The sequence below is a fragment of the Schistocerca serialis genome, chromosome 5 (assembly GCF_023864345.2).
Source record: "Schistocerca serialis cubense isolate TAMUIC-IGC-003099 chromosome 5, iqSchSeri2.2, whole genome shotgun sequence".
NCBI classification, from domain to species: domain Eukaryota; kingdom Metazoa; phylum Arthropoda; class Insecta; order Orthoptera; family Acrididae; genus Schistocerca; species Schistocerca serialis.
Genome location: NC_064642.1, coordinates 758102191 through 758122187, shown reverse-complemented (window position 1 = coordinate 758122187; position 19997 = coordinate 758102191). Strand labels below are relative to the sequence as shown.

The 19997-nt window shown below is 39.2% G+C and overlaps 1 protein-coding gene across 1 annotated transcript in view; it reads left to right on the top strand.

The window, feature by feature from the left end:
• Positions 1-19997, top strand: part of LOC126481254 (chymotrypsin-1-like) — a 191324-nt gene that overhangs the window by 69027 nt on the left and 102300 nt on the right. Inside the window, exon 4 of the mRNA XM_050104873.1 lies at positions 14424-14565. Coding sequence (XP_049960830.1) covers positions 14424-14565 — 142 coding nt within the window. The remainder of the gene's footprint in view (positions 1-14423; positions 14566-19997) is intronic.

The window sequence follows — 19997 nt, the reverse complement described above, 5'->3', positions numbered from 1 at the left end:
GAATAGAAACAACTACAACCATGTCAACTAAACGATATGGTCTGGCCTCCAACAGAGGACAGAAACCTACAAACAGCACCAATGTGAGCCACAGCATGGCTCAACGTCACAGATGTGAAAGGATGAAAAGCTGTGTACCTGGCATGTTTGTACCAACTTCAATGGGTCATGCGCATGATAGGTGTTTTCATTTATGTATTCTGACACATACAGCACAATCTATTGATCAGTTTTCACACTATTTTTTTATCTTCTGCCATACATTTTCCCCATTCTCCAATAACATTCTGTTGCAGTTTGCTGTCATTCTGACCAGTAGTGTTATTTCTACAGCATTTTGAAAGTTTAACTTTAATTATCATCACCATGTGTATTTGCAGTATGTATCAGTTGTATAATGGAATGAAAACAATGAGAATTATGCCAGACTGGGGCTCGAACCCAGATTTCCCACTTATCACAAGTGATCCCTTGCCGTTAGGCTATCCAAGCATGACCCATAGACAGACCCAAACATCCATATGTTTGAATAATATGTGTACATTCATTGTGTGTATTCCCATACAGGGAAGACATGGATCCTATCCAAAGGAACATTGCATCATACTTCTGAACAACATAGGCACTGCAATATCATATCTAATAACAAAAAAAGTCACAGTTTTGACATCATAATTTACACAATGTGAAATCAAAGTGTGCACCCAACATCACTGGTATTTCACTAAGCATTACTGATGTGGATGGAAGTCTGCAACCTATGGCTGTGTTAGTGTATAAACCAGTGGAATGCTGTTTCTTTCAGCTATTATGCTTGAGAAGTCAGTCTTTCTGTCGTTTTGTTTTACTTAGTGGAGGGTCTTTCCCTTACTGCCTCCCCTTACTCAACTTCCTGTAGGCCGATGACCTGTGTTGGATTTTTTGTTCATAGCAGGTGCTGTCGGTGTGTGAATGGACACTTTTAGTTGGCTGGAATTTTTTCTGCAGGCATTCAGGCTGCAAGCCAATCCATATGGATAGTCCATCACTCAATCAACCCATGTTGAACATAGCTTATACTGTCACTTAGAAGAAGGTGTTATTAGATCAATGACGAACACTAACTTCAGTTAACAAAGGTTTATTCAGCACTTGCACATACAAGAGCGTGGAACGAACTGCCTCCAGCCAGAAAACTTAAATTGTATTTACAGTTACAGAACATTCCAGTACAATGATTCTTGACATTTGTGGATACTTCCAGAATGTACTTGAACCGCATATAGAAATTAAAATTTTACAGTTCAGGGGAGTTTTGAACCCACAACACTTCATGCAAGAGTCTAGTATCATAACTACCACAATACAGTGAAAATAAACAATTTTTTTTAGCCTTCAGTTGCAAGGAAATTTTTTTTACTCGTTTACCTAGGTTTCGATTCCATTAATGGAACCTTCTTCAGAACCTATGAATTAAACCACATACGGACATATATTACTCACTGAAATGCATCATCAGTCTAATGATTGAATAATAAAGAATCATGATACTTACAAAAATTAAATTATTTTAAGAGCCAAACACTGGCCATGTCACAGATTAAAAATTAAGACAATAAAGACGCCTAATCATAAGATTATGTCTGTCAAGATTAAAACAATTAAGGCGAACGTAGACGGAGCTACGCCGGCCAGAAATAAGGACCACATGTGAGCGGCGCGGAAAACTAGGCGTCGCGAGCAGTTTCGCGGCGAGGCTCGGCCACGGCCAAGCGCATGCGCGAGCGCAAGCGTAGGCGCAGGCACGAGAGACAAATTGTCTCAAAATTATTTAGAGCACATATACATACCAACAAAATGTGACTGAAAGCCATCCTACAAATGGACAAACCTATCTATTGGTATGGCAACATTAAACAATTTACCTGAGAACAAACTACAAAGCAAAGGTATAAAAATTTTTTTTACATTTAAATATTATAGTAAGAAGGCGAAGCCCCACTACAGTAACTAAAAAATTAATGTTGAAACCATGCGTGCTAAGCATAAAATGTCTTTAACATAAAAATGGCTTAGCAACTATGTGTCATTAACAAGCATATTATGAAATACAAAGACACACATGTACAATCGCACTATAATAAAGGGACAAGGCAGATAGGGAAACAGCATCGGCCATTCGAGGCAGACTGTGGGTCAACTCCACTGGAGTAAAGGTTGAAATCCTTTGAAATAACTTCTATTTTTTAGTTGCAACTGATCATTAAGTAAGTTGTCTCTATCAATAATAAGATGTTTAAAAATTTGCAATTCTTCGAGGGTGTCTAGCCTACATCCCTTGGCTTCATTATGCAAAAGCACTGCGTCTTTTAGAGGCTAGGGAGCATGCGCCTTTTGGACCAGATGTTCAGCAAATGTAGATCCTCGTGTTCCATCACCGCTTTTTGTCGGCAGATGCTCTTTAAACATAACCGACAGGTCCCTTCCTGTTTGGCCAATGTAATAGGAAGGACATTCAGCACATGTGATCTTATACACACCTGACAGCAATGATTTATCTGTACTTTTATCCAGAGAATGAACTAAATTCTTTTTGAGGTTGTTGGTGGTAGAGTATGAAACTTTACACCCTAGGTATTTTAATAAATCACCTACCTTATAGGATATGTTACCAATAAAGGGAACTGATAAGTATTTCGTTGCCTGGTGTTGATTGTGGGTACCTGAACTGGAAAGGGTGGTAGTCTTATTTCGTGTTTTTTTGTTGAACAACTGTCTCACTATACTGAGATTATATCCATTATTCTGAGCGATGTTTTCGAGGACTTTTAATTCGTTCTGTAAGTTGACTGGTGAAAGCGGAATGGAAAGAGCTCGATGGATACTCGAGTGAAAAAAGGCCATTTCAAGGGCCTGAGGTTGGGTGGAATCAGCTGGGATGATGATGTCGGAATAGGTTGCTTTCCGAAAAATTTTGAAATCTATTTTGTTGCCAATAATGGATAGAGTCAGGTCGAGATAGTCTAAGGTCCTATCAGCTGTCTGATTTTCTTGCGTGAAACTGATTTTTTCATGGAAGTTATTGAAAGTGGTAAATAACAGTTCTAGCTCTTCATGGGAACCTTCAAACACAAACAGCAAGTCATCTACATATCTCGCATAGAATATTTTCACTCGAGTATCCATCGAGCCCTTTCCATTCCGCTTTCACTAGTCAACTTACAGAACGAATTAAAAGTCCTCGAAAACATCGCTCAGAATAATGGATATAATCCCAGTATAGTGAGACAGTTGTTCAACAAAAAAACATGAAAGAAGACTACCACCCTTTCCAGTTCAGGTACCCACAATAAACACCAGGCAACGAAATACATATCAGTTCCCTTTATAGGTAACATATCCTATAAGGTAGGTCATTTATTAAAAAACCTAGGGTGTAAAGTTTCATACTCTACCACCAACAACCTCAAAAAGAATTTAGTTCATTCTCTGGATAAAGGTACAGATAAATCATCGCTGTCAGGTGTGTATAAGATCACATGTGCTGAATGTCCTTCCTATTACATTGGCCAGACAGGAAGGGCCTGTCAGTTAGGTTTAAAGAGCATCTGCCGACAAAAAGCGGTGATGGAACACGAGGATCTACATTTGCTGAACATCTGGTCCAAAAGGCGCATGCTCCCAAGCCTCTAAAAGACGCAGTGCTTTTGCATAATGAAGCCAAGGGATGTAGGCTAGACACCCTCGAAGAATTGCAAATTTTTAAACATCTTATTATTGATAGAGACAACTTACTTAATGATCAGTTGCAACTAAAAAATAGAAGTTATTTCGAAGAATTTCAACCTTTACTCCAGTGGAGTTGACCCACAGTCCGCCTCGAATGGCCGATGCTGTTTCCCTATCTGCTTTGTCCCTTTATTATAGTGCGATTGAACATGTGTGTCTTTGTATTTCGTAATATGCTTGTTAATGACACATAGTTGCTAAGCCGTTTTTATGTTAAAGACATTTTATGCTTAGCACGCATGGTTTTGACACTAATTTTTTAGTTACTGTAGCGGGGCTTCACCCTCTTACTATAATATTTAAATGTAAAAAAAAATTTTTGTACCTTGGCTTTGTAGTTTGTTCTCAGGTAAATTGTTTAATGTTGCCATACCAATAGATAGGTTTGTCCATTTGTAGGATGGCTTTCAGTCACATTTTGTTTGTACGTATATGTGCTCTAAATAATTTTGAGACAATTTGTCTCTCGCGCCTGCACTTGCACTTGCGCTCGCGCATGCACTTGGCTGCGGCCGAGCCTCGCCGCGCAATTGCTCGCGACGCCTAGGTTTCTGCGCCGCTCACATGTGGTCCTTATTTCTGGCCGGCGTAGCTCCGTCTACGTTTACCTTAATGGTTTTAATCTTGACAGACATAATCTTATGATTATGCGTATTTATTGTTTTAATTTTTAATCTGTGACATGGCCAGTGTTTGGCTCTTAAAATAATTTAATTTTTGTAAGTACCACGATTCTTTATTATTCAATCATTAGACTGATGATGCATTTCAGAGAGTAATATATGTCCGTATGTGGTTTAATTCATAGGTTCTGAAGAAGGTTCCATTAATGGAATCCAAACCTAGGTAAACGAGTAAAAAATTGCCTTGCAACTGAAGGCTGAAAAAAATTGTTTATTTTCTATACATATACGGTTGCTGACGCACTGCATGATGTTAAAGATTTGTGAACAATACAGTAACTATGCTACTCAGCTTCTTCTGTGATATTGCTCCCTCCTTAAGAGAACAGTATCTCAGTGTTACATCCTCCTAGTCCGGAAACGAGTCATCAGTCCTGCATACTCTGACTCCCGATGGCTGATGTTCACCCTGGTGGCGATCTTCTTAGAACTTACTTTGCTGCTATGCTCTTCATCACCTTTCCATTTGTTGCCTGTCACTGGAGCTTCGATTTTACCCTGGGTTGCAGGATCCTTATAAGGCTTCATTCGAAGGACGTGGACCGTATCTCCGATATTTCGTTGTCTTGTGTCAGGGTCGAAATCTTCAACTGCATAAATAACATCAGACAACTGTCTTACAAACTTATAAGGTCCAAAGTAGTGTCTGAGGAGCTTCAGAGAGACCAACCTTCCGAACAGGAGTGAAGATGCATACGAGGTCACAGGGCTGTTAGAAAATAGGGTGGTGGCTCGCATCATACCTTTGTCGATTGTTTCCTTGAGCCTGCAGAGTGTGGACTTGAGCTAACTGCCGAGCTTCCTCAGATCTGGTTAACACCTGGCCAATGTAGTCATTGTCCATGTCATCAGGATGTAAGGGAAACACAGTGTCCATCATCGTAGTCGCCTCATGCCCATGCACCAGGAAAAATGGCGTAAATCCTGTGGTGTCTTGTTTGCCAGTGTTGTAGGCAAACATCACCTCATCCCAGTTGCTCTGCTCATCACTGATGAAAATTGATAGCATGTCAGCCAATGTCTTATTAAGGCATTCAGTAAGCCCGTTAGTTTGCAGATGGTAGGCAGTCATCATGTGATGAGTAATGTTGCACCGACAGTTTATCTCTGTCACAAAATTCAATTGAAATACTTTCCCTCGATTCATAATTAATGATCTTGGGGCTCTGTGTTTTAATACAATGTCTTCCATGATGAATTTGGCTACCTAGAATGCTTTGGATGTTTTCACAGCTTTTGTAATGGCGTAGAATGTCCAATAAGCAGTGCAAACAATAATCCATATATTGCCACTACCAGACGTTGGAAATTGTCTGAGGAGGTCAATCCCAACATGCTGGAAAGGCATTTTGGCTGGTGGAATTGGTATGAAATGACCAGGTGGTTTCTAAGGAACTGCCTTTCTCCTCTGGCACTCTTGACAGTGCGACACATAGTGACGGAAACTCCTAAATAAACCTGGTCAGAAAAATCTCTTGCAGATCCTATCATATGTGTTAATAAATCCTAAATGTCTAGCATCAGGTGTGTTATGGAATTTCTGTAGAACATCTAAGCGCATGTGTTTAGGAATCACTGATAGACAAACGGATCAAAGTTTTTCTTGCAAAGTAATCCATTAACTACATTAAACTGTTCTTTCACATCCTCTGACCAATTTAAGGCAAGCATAATTTGAGATACCTTGGCATCCTTCTTCTGCTCAGCAGAGAGATCCTGGAGTGCAGCAAGACAGTCACTATCTTCATCAAAATCTTGATGGTTCTGCACAGGGTTTCTTGAGAGACAGTCAGTATCTTGGTGTTTTCTTCCACTTTTGTACACTATGGTAATGTCATACTCTTGAAGGCATAGTGCCCATTTGACAAGTCATCCTGTTGGATACTTAAGACCTGTCAAGCAACAAAGTGATTAATGGTCTGTAAGAACTGTGAATGTCCTTACATAGAGATAATGCCAAAATTTGCACATGGCCCATATCACAGCAAGACATTCTCTTTCTGTAGTTGAGTAGTTTCTCTTAGCTTTTGTAAGTGTCCTAGAATCATAGGCTATAACCTTCTCTTTTCCATACAACATCTGCACCATAACAGCATACCCACTGGCATCTGTGTGTAGTTCTGTAGGTGCTCTCTCATCATACACACCAAGTACAGGGTTAGTCATCAGAGCTTTTTGCATCACATCAAAAGAAACTTGTTGAGCACCACCCCAGATAAATTTAGCATTAGCTTTTAACAACTCTTAGAGTGGCCTGGCTTTGATACAAAAGTCTTTGATAAAGTGATGGTAATAAGAACATAATCCAAGAAAGCTTCTCACATCTATAATACTTTTAGGAATAGGAAATTCCATTATAAATCTCACCTTTTCTGTGTCTGGCCGCACATCTTTGTTTGATTTTGATTTCTTTTGCTCCAAAGAGGCACTTTCTGGGATTAAGTTTCAGTCCACCTTGTTGGAGACACTTAAGAACGGCCCTCAGTCTTTTTATGTGTTCATCAAATGTCTCTGAGAACACTATAATGTCATCTAAATAACAAAGCCACATTGTCCACTTCAGGTGACTTAGAAGATTATCCATCATCCATTCAAAAGGTGCTGGTGCATTACACAAACCAAACGGCATTACTTTAAACTCATACTGGCCCTCATGGGTGATGAATGCAGTTTTCTCACCATTACCCTCATCTACTTCAATTTGCCAGTAACATGTCCATGATTGAGAAAAAACCTAGCCCCTTCAGACACCTAGTGTATCGCCAATTCGTGGAAGAATGTAAATGTCCTTTGTAGTTATCTTATTAAGCTTCCTGTAATCAACACAAAAGCGCCAACTGCTATCCTTCTTCCTGATGAGAACCGCTGGTGATGACCATGAGCTCTATGAAGTCTGAATGATGTCATTCTCCATCCTTTTCTCTACCTCATCATGAATTATTCAACATTCCACTGCTGACACATGGTATGCTCTCTGGCTTATTGGTTGATAGTCTCCAGTGTTAATCTGGTGCTTCACCATCGATTTGTCTAATTTGCTCTTCACCTGTGGATTGAAGCATTCAGAGAACTCTTGAAGAGTGGCAAGTAGCTTCTTCTTTTGTTCCATAGTGAGATGTGGTGATAGTTGAGCTAGAATATCTTGTCTCATAGTGGTAGCGCTCATTACACCCACAGACTCCAAATGGGAGGTTTCTATGATGCTCAGCTGTTCTACAATTAATGGCTCAGTGTTTGCTATGCACATGCATCTTGGAAGGATCTGCGGTTCTCGGTGACAGTTGTGTATCCACAATTCACCAAATCTGTTCTTAAATGAGACAACAGAGGCTGGGATGACCACATTAGTCTTCAATGGTATGCTTCTCTTATATTCCACTACACGATCCATGGGTTGATGGATGGCATGAAACATGACAGTTACCTTTCTAGTGCTGACTGCAGGAATGATCACTTTATCCAGCACAGGTAGTCTCCACACACTTGTATGCGCATCTTCCTGTCCTCAGTATCTCATTTTGTCTAGCATAATCTATGAGTGACCACAATCTATAATTGCCTGAGAAACTTTCAAAAAGTCCCATCCAAGAATGAAATCATGACTACACTATTGTAAGATGATAAATTCTAAGGGCTGTATATGTCCACTTATACCCACACAAATGACACATCTTCCTGTAGGTTTTACACATTTCCCATTAGCTACCTTCAGATGTTTTGTTGTTGACGAATATGCTTTTCTGTGACTGGCGATGGTACTTCTCCGAAATAACTGAATATGATTCTCCAGAGTCCAGAAGAGCTTGAGCTGGTTGGCCAACCATGAGGATATTGACATAGTTTCCTATCATTCTTGTAGTGATCGACGGCAGAGGAATTTTCTCTTCGGTCCAGAGGCTAGCTTCTGGCGATGGTGACCTACGTCATCCTGCACTCAAATCTTCGTCGTCCCAGAGTTGGCATTGACTAAGATTGGTTTGCTGTCTTATGATGTGGGTGTCATCAAATATCCACCGCCTTTATCAACAATAGTGCACCACATGTCCCGGACGTCCACAGTGGAAACATATTGGTTGGTTATCCTAGGTCCTCCAGACATCAGTGTTCCTTGGTGCCCAAACAGGTTCCTCATGCAGCAATGTAGGAATGTAACTTCACCTGGATCTCGACTTTTTCACCATTTTAAGGGAAATCAAGGATGAGAGATTGGTTCAATGTCTGTTCCATTTCCTCCCTTATGGCCTCTTGACGTGTGTCTCGGTTTTTTGCTCGCCGTGCAATCCAACTGCATTCTGAATGCCCTCTCTCACTATCTGATGAAGAACACTTGTGAAATCAGTTTCTTCCTCCATCACAGACATTGATACGATGTTTGGAAGCCGTTCAAACTTGTTGCATGTAATTCTTTTTTGATACATTGTCTCGATATACTGGCACCATTTTGTGAATTCATCTGCTGTCAAAACCTCGTTCAGGAGTAGGGCTTGGTACATGTCCTCAGCAACACCCTTAATGAGATGTGCAACATTATCATCCTCCTACATTCTAGGATCCACAATTTTATACAGCTCCAAGACATCTTGAATGTAGGATGCTGTAGTTTCTCCTGGATGCTGTGCCCTGCACTTTAATCTATCTTCTGCCTTGCACTTCTGTCGTCGTGTGTCGGCGAAATATTTACCCAGTTCCACTTGGAATACTTCCCAGCCTGTGAACTTCTCCTCATTGTTCTCATACCATTGCTTAGCAGTGCCCTCCAAATAGAAAAATACGTTAGCCAAACACACGGTGTCATCCCATTTGTTAAATTCGGCTATACGTTCTTATACCTTCAGCCACTTGTTTGGATCTTGGCCATCATCACCAGAGAACCCAGAAGGATGTCTCATGTGGAGGCACACAGTTGCTGTCATCGTAATGTCCTCTTCTTCTTCTGTCTCTGATAGATTGTGATCTGTTGAATATGGCTCGAACTCAGGTTTCCTGCCACATAAACGGCAGCTCTGTAGTGGCCTGATGGGAGCCACTTTATCGTCAATAATGTGTGCTATCACAAGTCCCAATACCCAACGTCTCTACCAGGATAATGTCACACAGAAGTAGGTGTAATTAGATGAATGATGAACACTAACTTCCCTTAACAAAGGTTTATTTAGCACTTGCACACACAAGAGCGTGAAGCGAACTGCCTCCAGCCAGAACACATACAGTATATATACAGTTACAGAACATTCCAGTACAATGTTTCTTGACATTTGTGGATACTTCTAGAATGTACTTGAACTGCATATAGAAATTAAAATTTTTACAGTTCAGGTGAGTTTTGAACTCATGACCCTCCATGCAACAGTCTAGTATCATAACCACTATATCACAGTGACTGCTACTCGACGTCTTTTGCAACAATACTATATACAGTTCCTTAACATTTTTTGGAATATTAGTCTTTGTGCCATTTATTCTCTGAAAACTCATTGTGAAATTTGGAACTGATAGACCAGTAAAAATATAAACACTTCTACAATTTTCTCAATTGCAGTATGGGGATTGGATGTTGTAGCCCTCATGATTCCTCCCTGAATCCAAAACTGTCTACACATCCTCATCACTGTGAAACGTGTAGGCAGTATGTAGAACACCTGAAGCATTAAAATGATCATCTTAACTTCCCTCTCTTTTTTTATAAACCAGTCCTGGTACTTTTTGGACAAATAGGGTACATCAAAATGTTAATGACTCCAAAAAATTGGTAGCATCAACAACAAAGAAGTCTGACCCTTAAACTAGACAGGCCTTATTATTAATTTTGAGAGTTAAGTAAGTTTGTGAGCTCAAAATCATTGTTACTTACCTATTCTCACAGTTACTTGAACAAAGAATTGCAGCTGTATTTTTGGCCTTTACAACAGTGATGCTATGTTATCAGAAGGTGCGAATGACAGCCATGTTGTCTGTCTTCCATAAAATGTGCACTTGTAGTTTGAAGTGCCTGGTATTCAATTCTTTGATAGTATCAGAAACTATAATTCTGAACAGTATTAGTACTTGTAGGTTTCCACACTTCAAATGAGTACCTGTAAGCATATATTGTCTATTATAGGTGCTGTAGGAAAAAATGAAACTACCAAGTAGGTTATCACTTTCTCCTAATTGCTGGGGATTCCTCCACAAACAAAAGGCAGATAAATGGAATAGAATAATGATAACAGAAAATCATTGCTGCCAAGACACTGCATCAAACTTGAAATGACATTTTAAATCAACCCCTGTAACATTCTTAATAGTAAACGTACTCAACACAAGACATTACATCCTAAACACAGATATCTATAATGTACCTTTTTGCCTGCTGAGTTACCTAAATTGGTGCAAGTCATGTTAAAGGGAGCAAAAGTACCTTTGTTGTGAACTGTGTTAGAGATTATTAAATGACAATAAATTAATCAATTTTTATAGAGACTGAAAAGATTACATTAAGAATTTATTGTAAATGGTATGTTCATGTTGAAAGCTATGAAGAGTTTAAAAGTAAGATCTAAGTATTTAATTTCAGATATAGAATGAAGTACATTTTTAATGCACTGTATTCAGACTAAAGAAGGTTGTATACATGGAGGAACCCTGGAGATACTAAAAGGTATCAGATAGATTATATAATGGTAAGACAGAGATTTAGGAACCAGGTTTAAATTGTAAGACATTTCCAGGGGCAGATGTGGACTCTGACCACAATCTATTGGTTATGACCTGTAGATTAAAACTGAAGAAACTGCAAAAAGGTGGGAATTTAAGGAGATGGGACCTGGATAAACTGAAACAACCAGACGTTGTGCAGAGTTTCAGGGAGAGCATAAGGCAACAATTGACAGGAATGGGGGAAAGAAAGATAGTAGAAGAAGAATGGGTAGCTTTGAGGGATGAAGTAGTGAAGGCAGCAGAGGATCAAGTAGGTAAAAAGATGAGGGCTGGTAGAAATCCTTGGGTAACAGAAGAAATATTGAATTTAATTGATGAAAGGAGAAAATATAAAAACGCAGTAAATGAAGCAGGCAAAAAGGCATACAAACGTCTCAAAAATGAGATCGACAGGAAGTGCAAAATGGCTAAGCAGGGATGGCTAGAGGACAAATGTAAGGATGTAGAGGCTTATCTCACTAGGGGTAAGATAGATACTGCCTACAGGAAAATTAAAGAGACCTTTGGAGATAAGAGAACGACTTGTATGAATATCAAGAGTTCAGATGGAAACCCAGTTCTAAGCAAAGAAGGAAAAGCAGAAAGGTGGAAGGAGTATATAGAGGGTCTATACAAGGGCGATGTGCTTGAGGACAATATTATGGAAATGGAAGAGGATGTAGATGAAGATGAAATGGGAGATACGATACTGCATGAAGAGTTTGACAGAGCACTGAAAGACCTGAGTCGAAACAAGGCCCCCGGAGTAGACAACATTCCATTGGAACTACTGACGGCCTTGGGAGAGCCAGTGCTGATAAAACTCTACCATCTGGTGAGCAAGATGTATGAAACAGGCGAAATACCCTCAGACTTCAAGAAGAATATAATAATTCCAATCCCAAAGAAAGCAGGTGTTGACAAATGTGAAAATTACCGAACTATCAGTTTAATAAGTCACAGCTGCAAAATACTAACACGAATTCTTTACAGATGAATGGAAAAACTAGTAGAAGCCAACCTCGGGGAAGATCAGTTTGGATTCCGTAGAAACACTGGAACACGTGAGGCAATACTTACCTTACGACTTATCTTAGAAGAAAGATTAAGGAAAGGCAAACCTATGTTCCTAGCATTTGTAGACTTAGAGAAAGCTTTTGACAATGTTGACTGGAATACTCTCTTTCAAATTCTAAAGGTGGCAGGGGTAAAATACAGGGAGCGAAAGGCTATTTACAATTTGTACAGAAACCAGATGGCAGTTATAATAGTCGAGGGACATGAAAGGGAAGCAATGGCTGGGAAGGGAGTAAGACAGGGTTGTAGCCTCTCCCCGATGTTGTTCAATCTGTATATTGAGCAAGCAGTAAAGGAAACAAAAGAAAAATTCGGAGTAGGTATTAAAATCCATGGAGAAGAAATAAAAACTTTGAGGTTCGCCGATGACATTGTAATTCTGTCAGAGACAGCAAAGGACTTGGAAGAGCAGTTGAATGGAATGGACAGTGTCTTGAAAGGAGGATATAAGATGAACGTCAACAAAAGCAAAACGAGGATAATGGAATGTAGTCGAATTAAGTCGGGTGATGCTGAAGGAAATAGATTAGGAAATGAGACACTTAAAGTAGTAAAGGAGTTTTGCTATTTGGGGAGCAAAATAACTGATGATGGTCAAAGTAGAGAGGATATAAAATGTAGACTGGCAATGGCAGGGATAGCTTTTCTGAAGAAGAGAAATTTGTTAACATAGAGTATAGATTTAAGTGTCAGGAAGTCATTTCTGAAAGTATTTGTATGTAGTGTAGCCATGTATGGAAGCGAAACATGGACAATAAATAGTTTGGACAAGAAGAGAATAGAAGCATTCGAAATGTGGTGCTACAGAAGAATGCTTAAGATTAGATGGGTAGATCACATAACTAATGAGGAAGTATTGAACAGGATTGGGGAGAAGAGAAGTTTGTGGCACAACTTGACCAGAAGACGGGATTGGTTGGTAGGACATGTTCTGAGGCATCAAGGGATCACCAATTTAGTATTGGAGGGCAGCGTGGAGGGTAAAAATCGTAGAGGGAGACCAAGAGATGAATACACTAAGCAGATTCAGAGGGATGTAGATTGCAGTAGGTACTGGGAGATGAAGAAGCTTGCACAGGATAGAGTAGCATGAAGAGCTGCATCAAACCAGTCTCAGGACTGAAGACCACAACAACAACAACACATTCAGACTAACATCTTTCAGTCAACAATGAGAATATTTATGTTTTTCCTGACTTAACTGGAATCTCATCATCAACTAATAACAATGTTGATTTTGAAAATTAGAAAAATCTGTGTTGTTAGCATAAATTTACTTCACAATATCAGGTGATCTCCAAAGAGTTGTCATAAACTTTTTCTCTGTAAATTCTGACTTTGTTTAAGCAATTTGCGCACAGAACCAGCACAGGTTTGCCCCAGTTTATTCACTAGAGGTATATACATGATGCTTCTTGCATAAACTGCGAGCAATCTTATGTCCACATTTCAAAGCAAAGTTCAGTCCATGCTGTAAAAAATTTCCACCTGTGACATGCAGTGTCCGCAATATAAACACCTTAGCCAAGCCAGCAGCACGCACACAGTGCACACCATAGATCATGTCATAACTGATTCAGACCAGCTCTGTAACAGCTTACATGTTGGATACTGGCTGACCCATCAGAGGGTTCTCCTGATGATAAGTGCTGTCTGGGTAATGGTGCCACAGTGGTCAACAATAACACTGCATTGCCTATTCTATTTACGTAGTGGCATCAGGCAGTGAAACTACATATGAAAATATTTTCAATTTTATTTTTTGATGTGTGATGTAATAATGTTTGTCGAGGATGATTGCAAAACATGTAGAAACATTGCTATTTTCTGCATTGACTGAGTATATCAGTGTCATGTTATACTGTTTTCACAATTTTGTCATGTAGGACACTTGCATTGGTGCAAATTTTGATTATCCTAAATGGTTTGCTGTCATCCTCAACACCGATCTTTGGAGTGAATACTGTGCCAGATTAATTATTATACACTCTATTCATTGGATACATAAACAAAATGACAGATTTCCATTGACACCAAGTGTCACATAAAACACTCTTAACAGTCTTTGTTTATGTCTACCCAACCTATAAATCCCAAAAAGAAACTGAAAATATAACCATAAATGTAAGAGAAAGTGTCTCAGACAACTCTTTGGAGACTAAACCAACATAGAAAATCATATTACTTTCATTTCAGAATGTTTTATCAATCTATTTGCAGAAAAAACTTAGCATGGCTGAGTGTGTTTGCTGGTTCCATTCAACTGTATGATGACTCAGTGCCACTTATACCAATCTCCGAAGCCATTCTTCATGAAGGTTACAACCAAAAACTCTTAGTTAATGACATTGCAGTCTTGAAGGTAAAATGAATAACTTTCTACATCTCAATTCTGTTGCACACTGAACATATCATTAGTAAATTAAATCACGATACAGGGTTATGAGTTACAGTGTAGCTTACACATTGTTCCAGTAATACAGAGTGAAAATAAACACAGGTTGGTAGCAGTTTTGTCTGAAACATTTGGTTACAGAACAATATTAAAATGTGTGGTAGAAAGAAATTATATCTAACAGAACAGATAAGGCAAGAATCTATGGAAATCGTTTGTTTGAAGGATTAAAAGAGTAATGTAATATGTAATATGTAATATGTGACAAGGCACCCAGGGTTATTTATTTGGCTGTAAGAGATTATACAGCAAACAGTTGTAGAGGCATACGAAGACTAGAGTATGTTAAACCAACTACTGACAAGGGAATCTCCCCATCGCACCCCCCCTCAGATTTAGTTATAAGTTGGCACAGTGGATAGGCCTTGACAAACTGAACACAGATCAATCAAGGAAACAGGAAGAAGTTGTGTGGAACAATGAAAAAAATAAGCAAAATATACAAATTGAGTAGTCCATGAGTAAGATATGCAACACAAGGATACTGTGAGCTCAAGAGCGCCGTGGTCATGTGGTTAGCGCGAGCAGCAGCGGAGCGAGAAGTCGTTGGTTCAAGTCATCCCTCGAGTTAAAATTTTAATTTTGAGACAATTATTTTGCAAAGCTGCACAGGTACACAGAGCAGTATTGTTTACGTGATCATGTGTCAATTATCAAAGTTCAGGCACTCACACGTAATCAACTTCGCTCTCCAAAATTCCAGGACATGTTCAGATTTGCTTGGACATATGCAGGATTTGATGGTCTACAAACGGAAATATTTGAAAACGTTAAAAACATACGTTTTGACAGAGCACAGGGAAAACTGTGCGATTGTGAAACTGTTGCATTCATTTGTTGCAGTTTATGTGAAACACTCTTATGTTTTCATCACTTTTTTGGGAGTGATTATCACATTCACAAGAAAACCTAAATCGGGCAAGGTACGAGGGCAGTTCAATAAGTAATGCAACACATTTTTTTTCTGAAACAGGGGTTGTTTTATTCAGCACTGAAATACACCAGGTTATTCCCCAATCTTTTAGCTACACAACACTATTTTTCAACGTAATCTCCATTCAATGCTACGGCCTTACGCCACCTTGAAATGAGGGCCTGTATGCCTGCACGGTACCATTCCACTGGTCGATGTCGGAGCCAACATCGTACTGCATCAATAACTTCTTCATCATCCGTGTAGTGCGTCCCACGGATTGCGTCCTTCATTGGGCCAAACATATGGAAATCCGACGGTGCGAGATCGGGGCTGTAGGGTGCATGAGGAAGAACAGTCCACTGAAGTTTTGTGAGCTCCTCTCGGGTGCGAAGACTTGTGTGAGGTCTTGCGTTGTCATGAAGAAGGAGAAGTTCGTTCAGATTTTTGTGCCTACGAACATGCTGAAGTCGTTTCTTCAATTTCTGAAGAGTAGCACAATACACTTCTGAGTTGATCGTTTGACCATGGGGAAGGACATCGAACAGAATAACCCCTTCAGCGTCCCAGAAGACTGTAACCATGACTTTACCGGCTGAGGGTATGGCTTTAAACTTTTTCTTGGTAGGGGAGTGGGTGTGGCGCCACTCCATTGATTGCCGTTTTGTTTCAGGTTCGAAGTGATGAACCCATGTTTCATCGCCTGTAACAATCTTTGACAAGAAATTGTCACCCTCAGCCACATGACGAGCAAGCAATTCTGCACAGATGGTTCTCCTTTGCTCTTTATGGTGTTCGGTTAGACAACGAGGGACCCAGCGGGAACAAACCTTTGAATATCCCAACTGGTGAACAATTGTGACAGCACTACCAACAGAGATGTCAAGTTGAGCACTGAGTTGTTTGATGGTGATCCGTCGATCATCTCGAACGAGTGTGTTCGCACGCTCCGCCATTGCAGGAGTCACAGCTGTGCACGGCCGGCCCGCACGCGGGAGATCAGACAGTCTTGCTTGACCTTGCGGCGATGATGACACACGCTTTGCCCAACGACTCACCGTGCTTTTGTCCACTGCCAGATCACCGTAGACATTCTGCAAGCGCCTATGAATATCTGAGATGCCCTGGTTTTCCGCCAAAAGAAACTCGATCACTGCCCGTTGTTTGCAACGCACATCCGTTACAGATGCCATTTTAACAGCTCCGTACAGCGCTGCCACCTGTCGGAAGTCAATGAAACTATACAAGACGAAGCGGGGATGTTTGAAAATATTCCACAAGAAATTTCCGGTTTTTTCAACCAAAATTGGCCGAGAAAAAAAATGTGTTGCATTACTTATTGAACTGCCCTCGTAGAAGAATCTTTTTACCCAAGTGTACAAGTTAGGTGGGTCGACAACATATTCCTGTCATGTGACGCACATGCCGTTACCAGTGTCGTATAGAACACATCACACGTGTTTTCCCATGGGGGAATCGGTTGACCTGTGACCTTGCGATCAAATGTTTTCGTTTCCCATTGGAGAGACACGTCCTTTGCGGTGCGGTCGCAAAACACAGACACTAAACTTATTACAGTGAACAGAGACATCAACGAACAAACGTACAGATCATAACTTTGCAAAAATAAAGAAAGTAAAATTCTCACCCGACGATAGACTTGAACCAAGGACCTCTACTTCAGCAGCTGCTCACGCTAACCACGGGACCACTCCTTGCCTTACTTTACCTTTGATGTTGCTTATCTTTTCCATGGACTACTCAGTTTGTATATTTTGCTTATTTTTTTCATAGTTCCACACAACTTCTTCCTGTTTTCTCGATTGATCTGCATTCAGTTTTTCAAAGGCTATCCACTGTGCCAACTTATAACTAAATCTGAGGGGGGTGCGATGGGGAGGTTCCCTTGTGAGGATGCTGTTAGTTAGATGTGCATATGACATGACTAGCACAATGTGAGATTGCTGTGGAACTCAAGTAAGTTCACACATCATGTTCTGTAAATTGTGATGACCCGTACTATCAATATACTACACAGTGTGTAGAAAGCAAAAGGTATGAGTGTCACAAGTGTATATCCGTTCTACTCAAATTTCAAATGTAAATTCATCTAAGGCAAAACATTGTTCACATGCATGTATTTTACTCCTGTTCTGTTTCTAGAAATATTTTTAGTGAAACTTAAGGCCACAGATTTTGATGTCACAGAAACATAGACATGGAATAAGATAAAAATACACAATTATATTGTCTTTGCCTAGCACTGGTTATGCTATGAGGCTTAATTGTGGTAATATGTACAAAAATCAAAGTAAAAATTGAATCAACTCTTATACATCATAAAGCATGGAAACTATGTAATACAAACAGAAAACATAGCATCTCACTAATAAAAAAACAGAATGAAAAAAGTGAATTCCTTTTTGTAGGTGATACACTGCTCAAAATGTGATGTCAAATCCTACAATTCACCCACCAAATAAGGATCCACCAGTTGAACAAAGAATTCAACATATATGGCTCACCGGATGGTTCAGCAGCCACATATTGGAAGAATATGAAAGGTCTCTTCATCCACATATTTATGAATTCTTATAAGCAAACACTGAAGGGGAAATCATTAGTGAAATGAAAACCTTGATTGGATCTGCTAGTTGCCTCTAAAAACAGCAAGACTTGTAGTGAGTGGTATTGTCCCCAGAAGTGTCCTCAGTGATCCACATATGATGAGCAAATAATCAAAATGAATAATGTCAGTTAATTCAAATTTTTCAGGAAAGGTGAAAAACTGATATCTACTAAATGATTCAATGAAACATAATGCTGTTTTCACAATTAATTCCACATTGTGTTATTGAATTCAATCCCACTTTGCAACTGATCAAAATTTGATTAGGATGGCTATAAAATCAATATATGTTTTGATTGGTCACCTAGGACATTGTATATTTTGATGGCTTTTCAGTATTAAATCTTCATTAATTCACACAAACTTTAATACCCGAAAATAATTATTAACTTGCATAATTTTCAGTTGCTTTACATTGATTATAAAACTTACAACAATATAACATTAATATTTACTTGAAGGAATACAACAAAGCTTTAAATTACATTAAAAAGTGTTCAACACAATAATTTGTTACAGGCAGAATAAACTAAATTTTGTCCATTCCTGGTTCTTCATGTAAACAGTCACATTCAATTCCTTCTGGAATGAAGCTGCTGCATGGAACCTCTAAAGTCCATTAAAAAAAATTAAGTTGATCTTCTTCTTTCCACTGTGTGCTGATCTTAAAGTGAGCAGTTACCTCACATCATCCTTTTTCTCTTCCTTTGTCATGTTCGACAATGCTAGTATAGGTCTTTCAGTAGCAGAGAACATCTTATGTCCACATTTTACCAATGTTGTGAAAGATTTAGAAGGGTTACCAAAGTAATAATGAATTTCTGTTTTAAATTTTACATCCTGATCACTGACACTCTTCAGTTTTGACTTTTTCAAAATTATTCTTTTTACTTCATTGATACCATCTATCTTTTTTCATTCCTTTGAGAGTTCTTTCTAGTTCTTAAGCTTTCAGTCTTTTCCAATTACCCATGTCACCGCAACTGTATACACTTCTCTGGATTCAAAATTTCTGGAATTTGGTGCACTATTCTCTCAACTCATCCAAAGACCCTGTCTGCAGCTAAAAAAGAACCCCCTTGAAGTGGAAAATATAGATACGCATCCCTTATATGTAATGGAGAACTTTTCAGTAACCAGAATGCAATATCATGAATCAGATGTTGATTTTTATTCTGGCCACCACAGCCATCAGCAAAAAATCTAAGAGATGTGGTAGTCTGGTCAAAGGATGTTTTAGAAAGAAAATCTGTGATGACTGATGCAATTTCTTGTGGCCCTCTTCCAACCTGAGCTTCATTCCCCACATAGAAAACAGGGTGTGTGGTTTCTACATTTGTTACACAGAAGCTATAAAATGCAATTTGTTGGGCATAATATGCCTCTCCAAATTCAGTTTTGGCAGAGGCTGAAAGTCAAATGCAAAGATTTCCCTTCCATGTGGTGACTGCTTCATTAATTTATGAACAGCTTAGCTTTCAGCCTATGAACATGAAGTTCAGTCACTAACTTCTTCTTTTGATTTTTATCTACAGCACTTTGAATTTCATGCTGCTTTATAAGGCAATATATGCATTTGTCACTCGTTGGGGAGACAAAACCCAAATTGAATTTGCAACTGAAAATTCTGATGAAGAATGATTTTTTTAACTTTGAGATCAGTTGCTGCTGAGTTGCTGTATAATTTTAAAAGCTTGTTTACATTTTATTCACATGAGAGATACAGTCTTTGGCTTTTGTTCCTACTGTAATGACTTTCAGAGGCTTTCAGTTTTGATAAGAATTTTACCACATGCT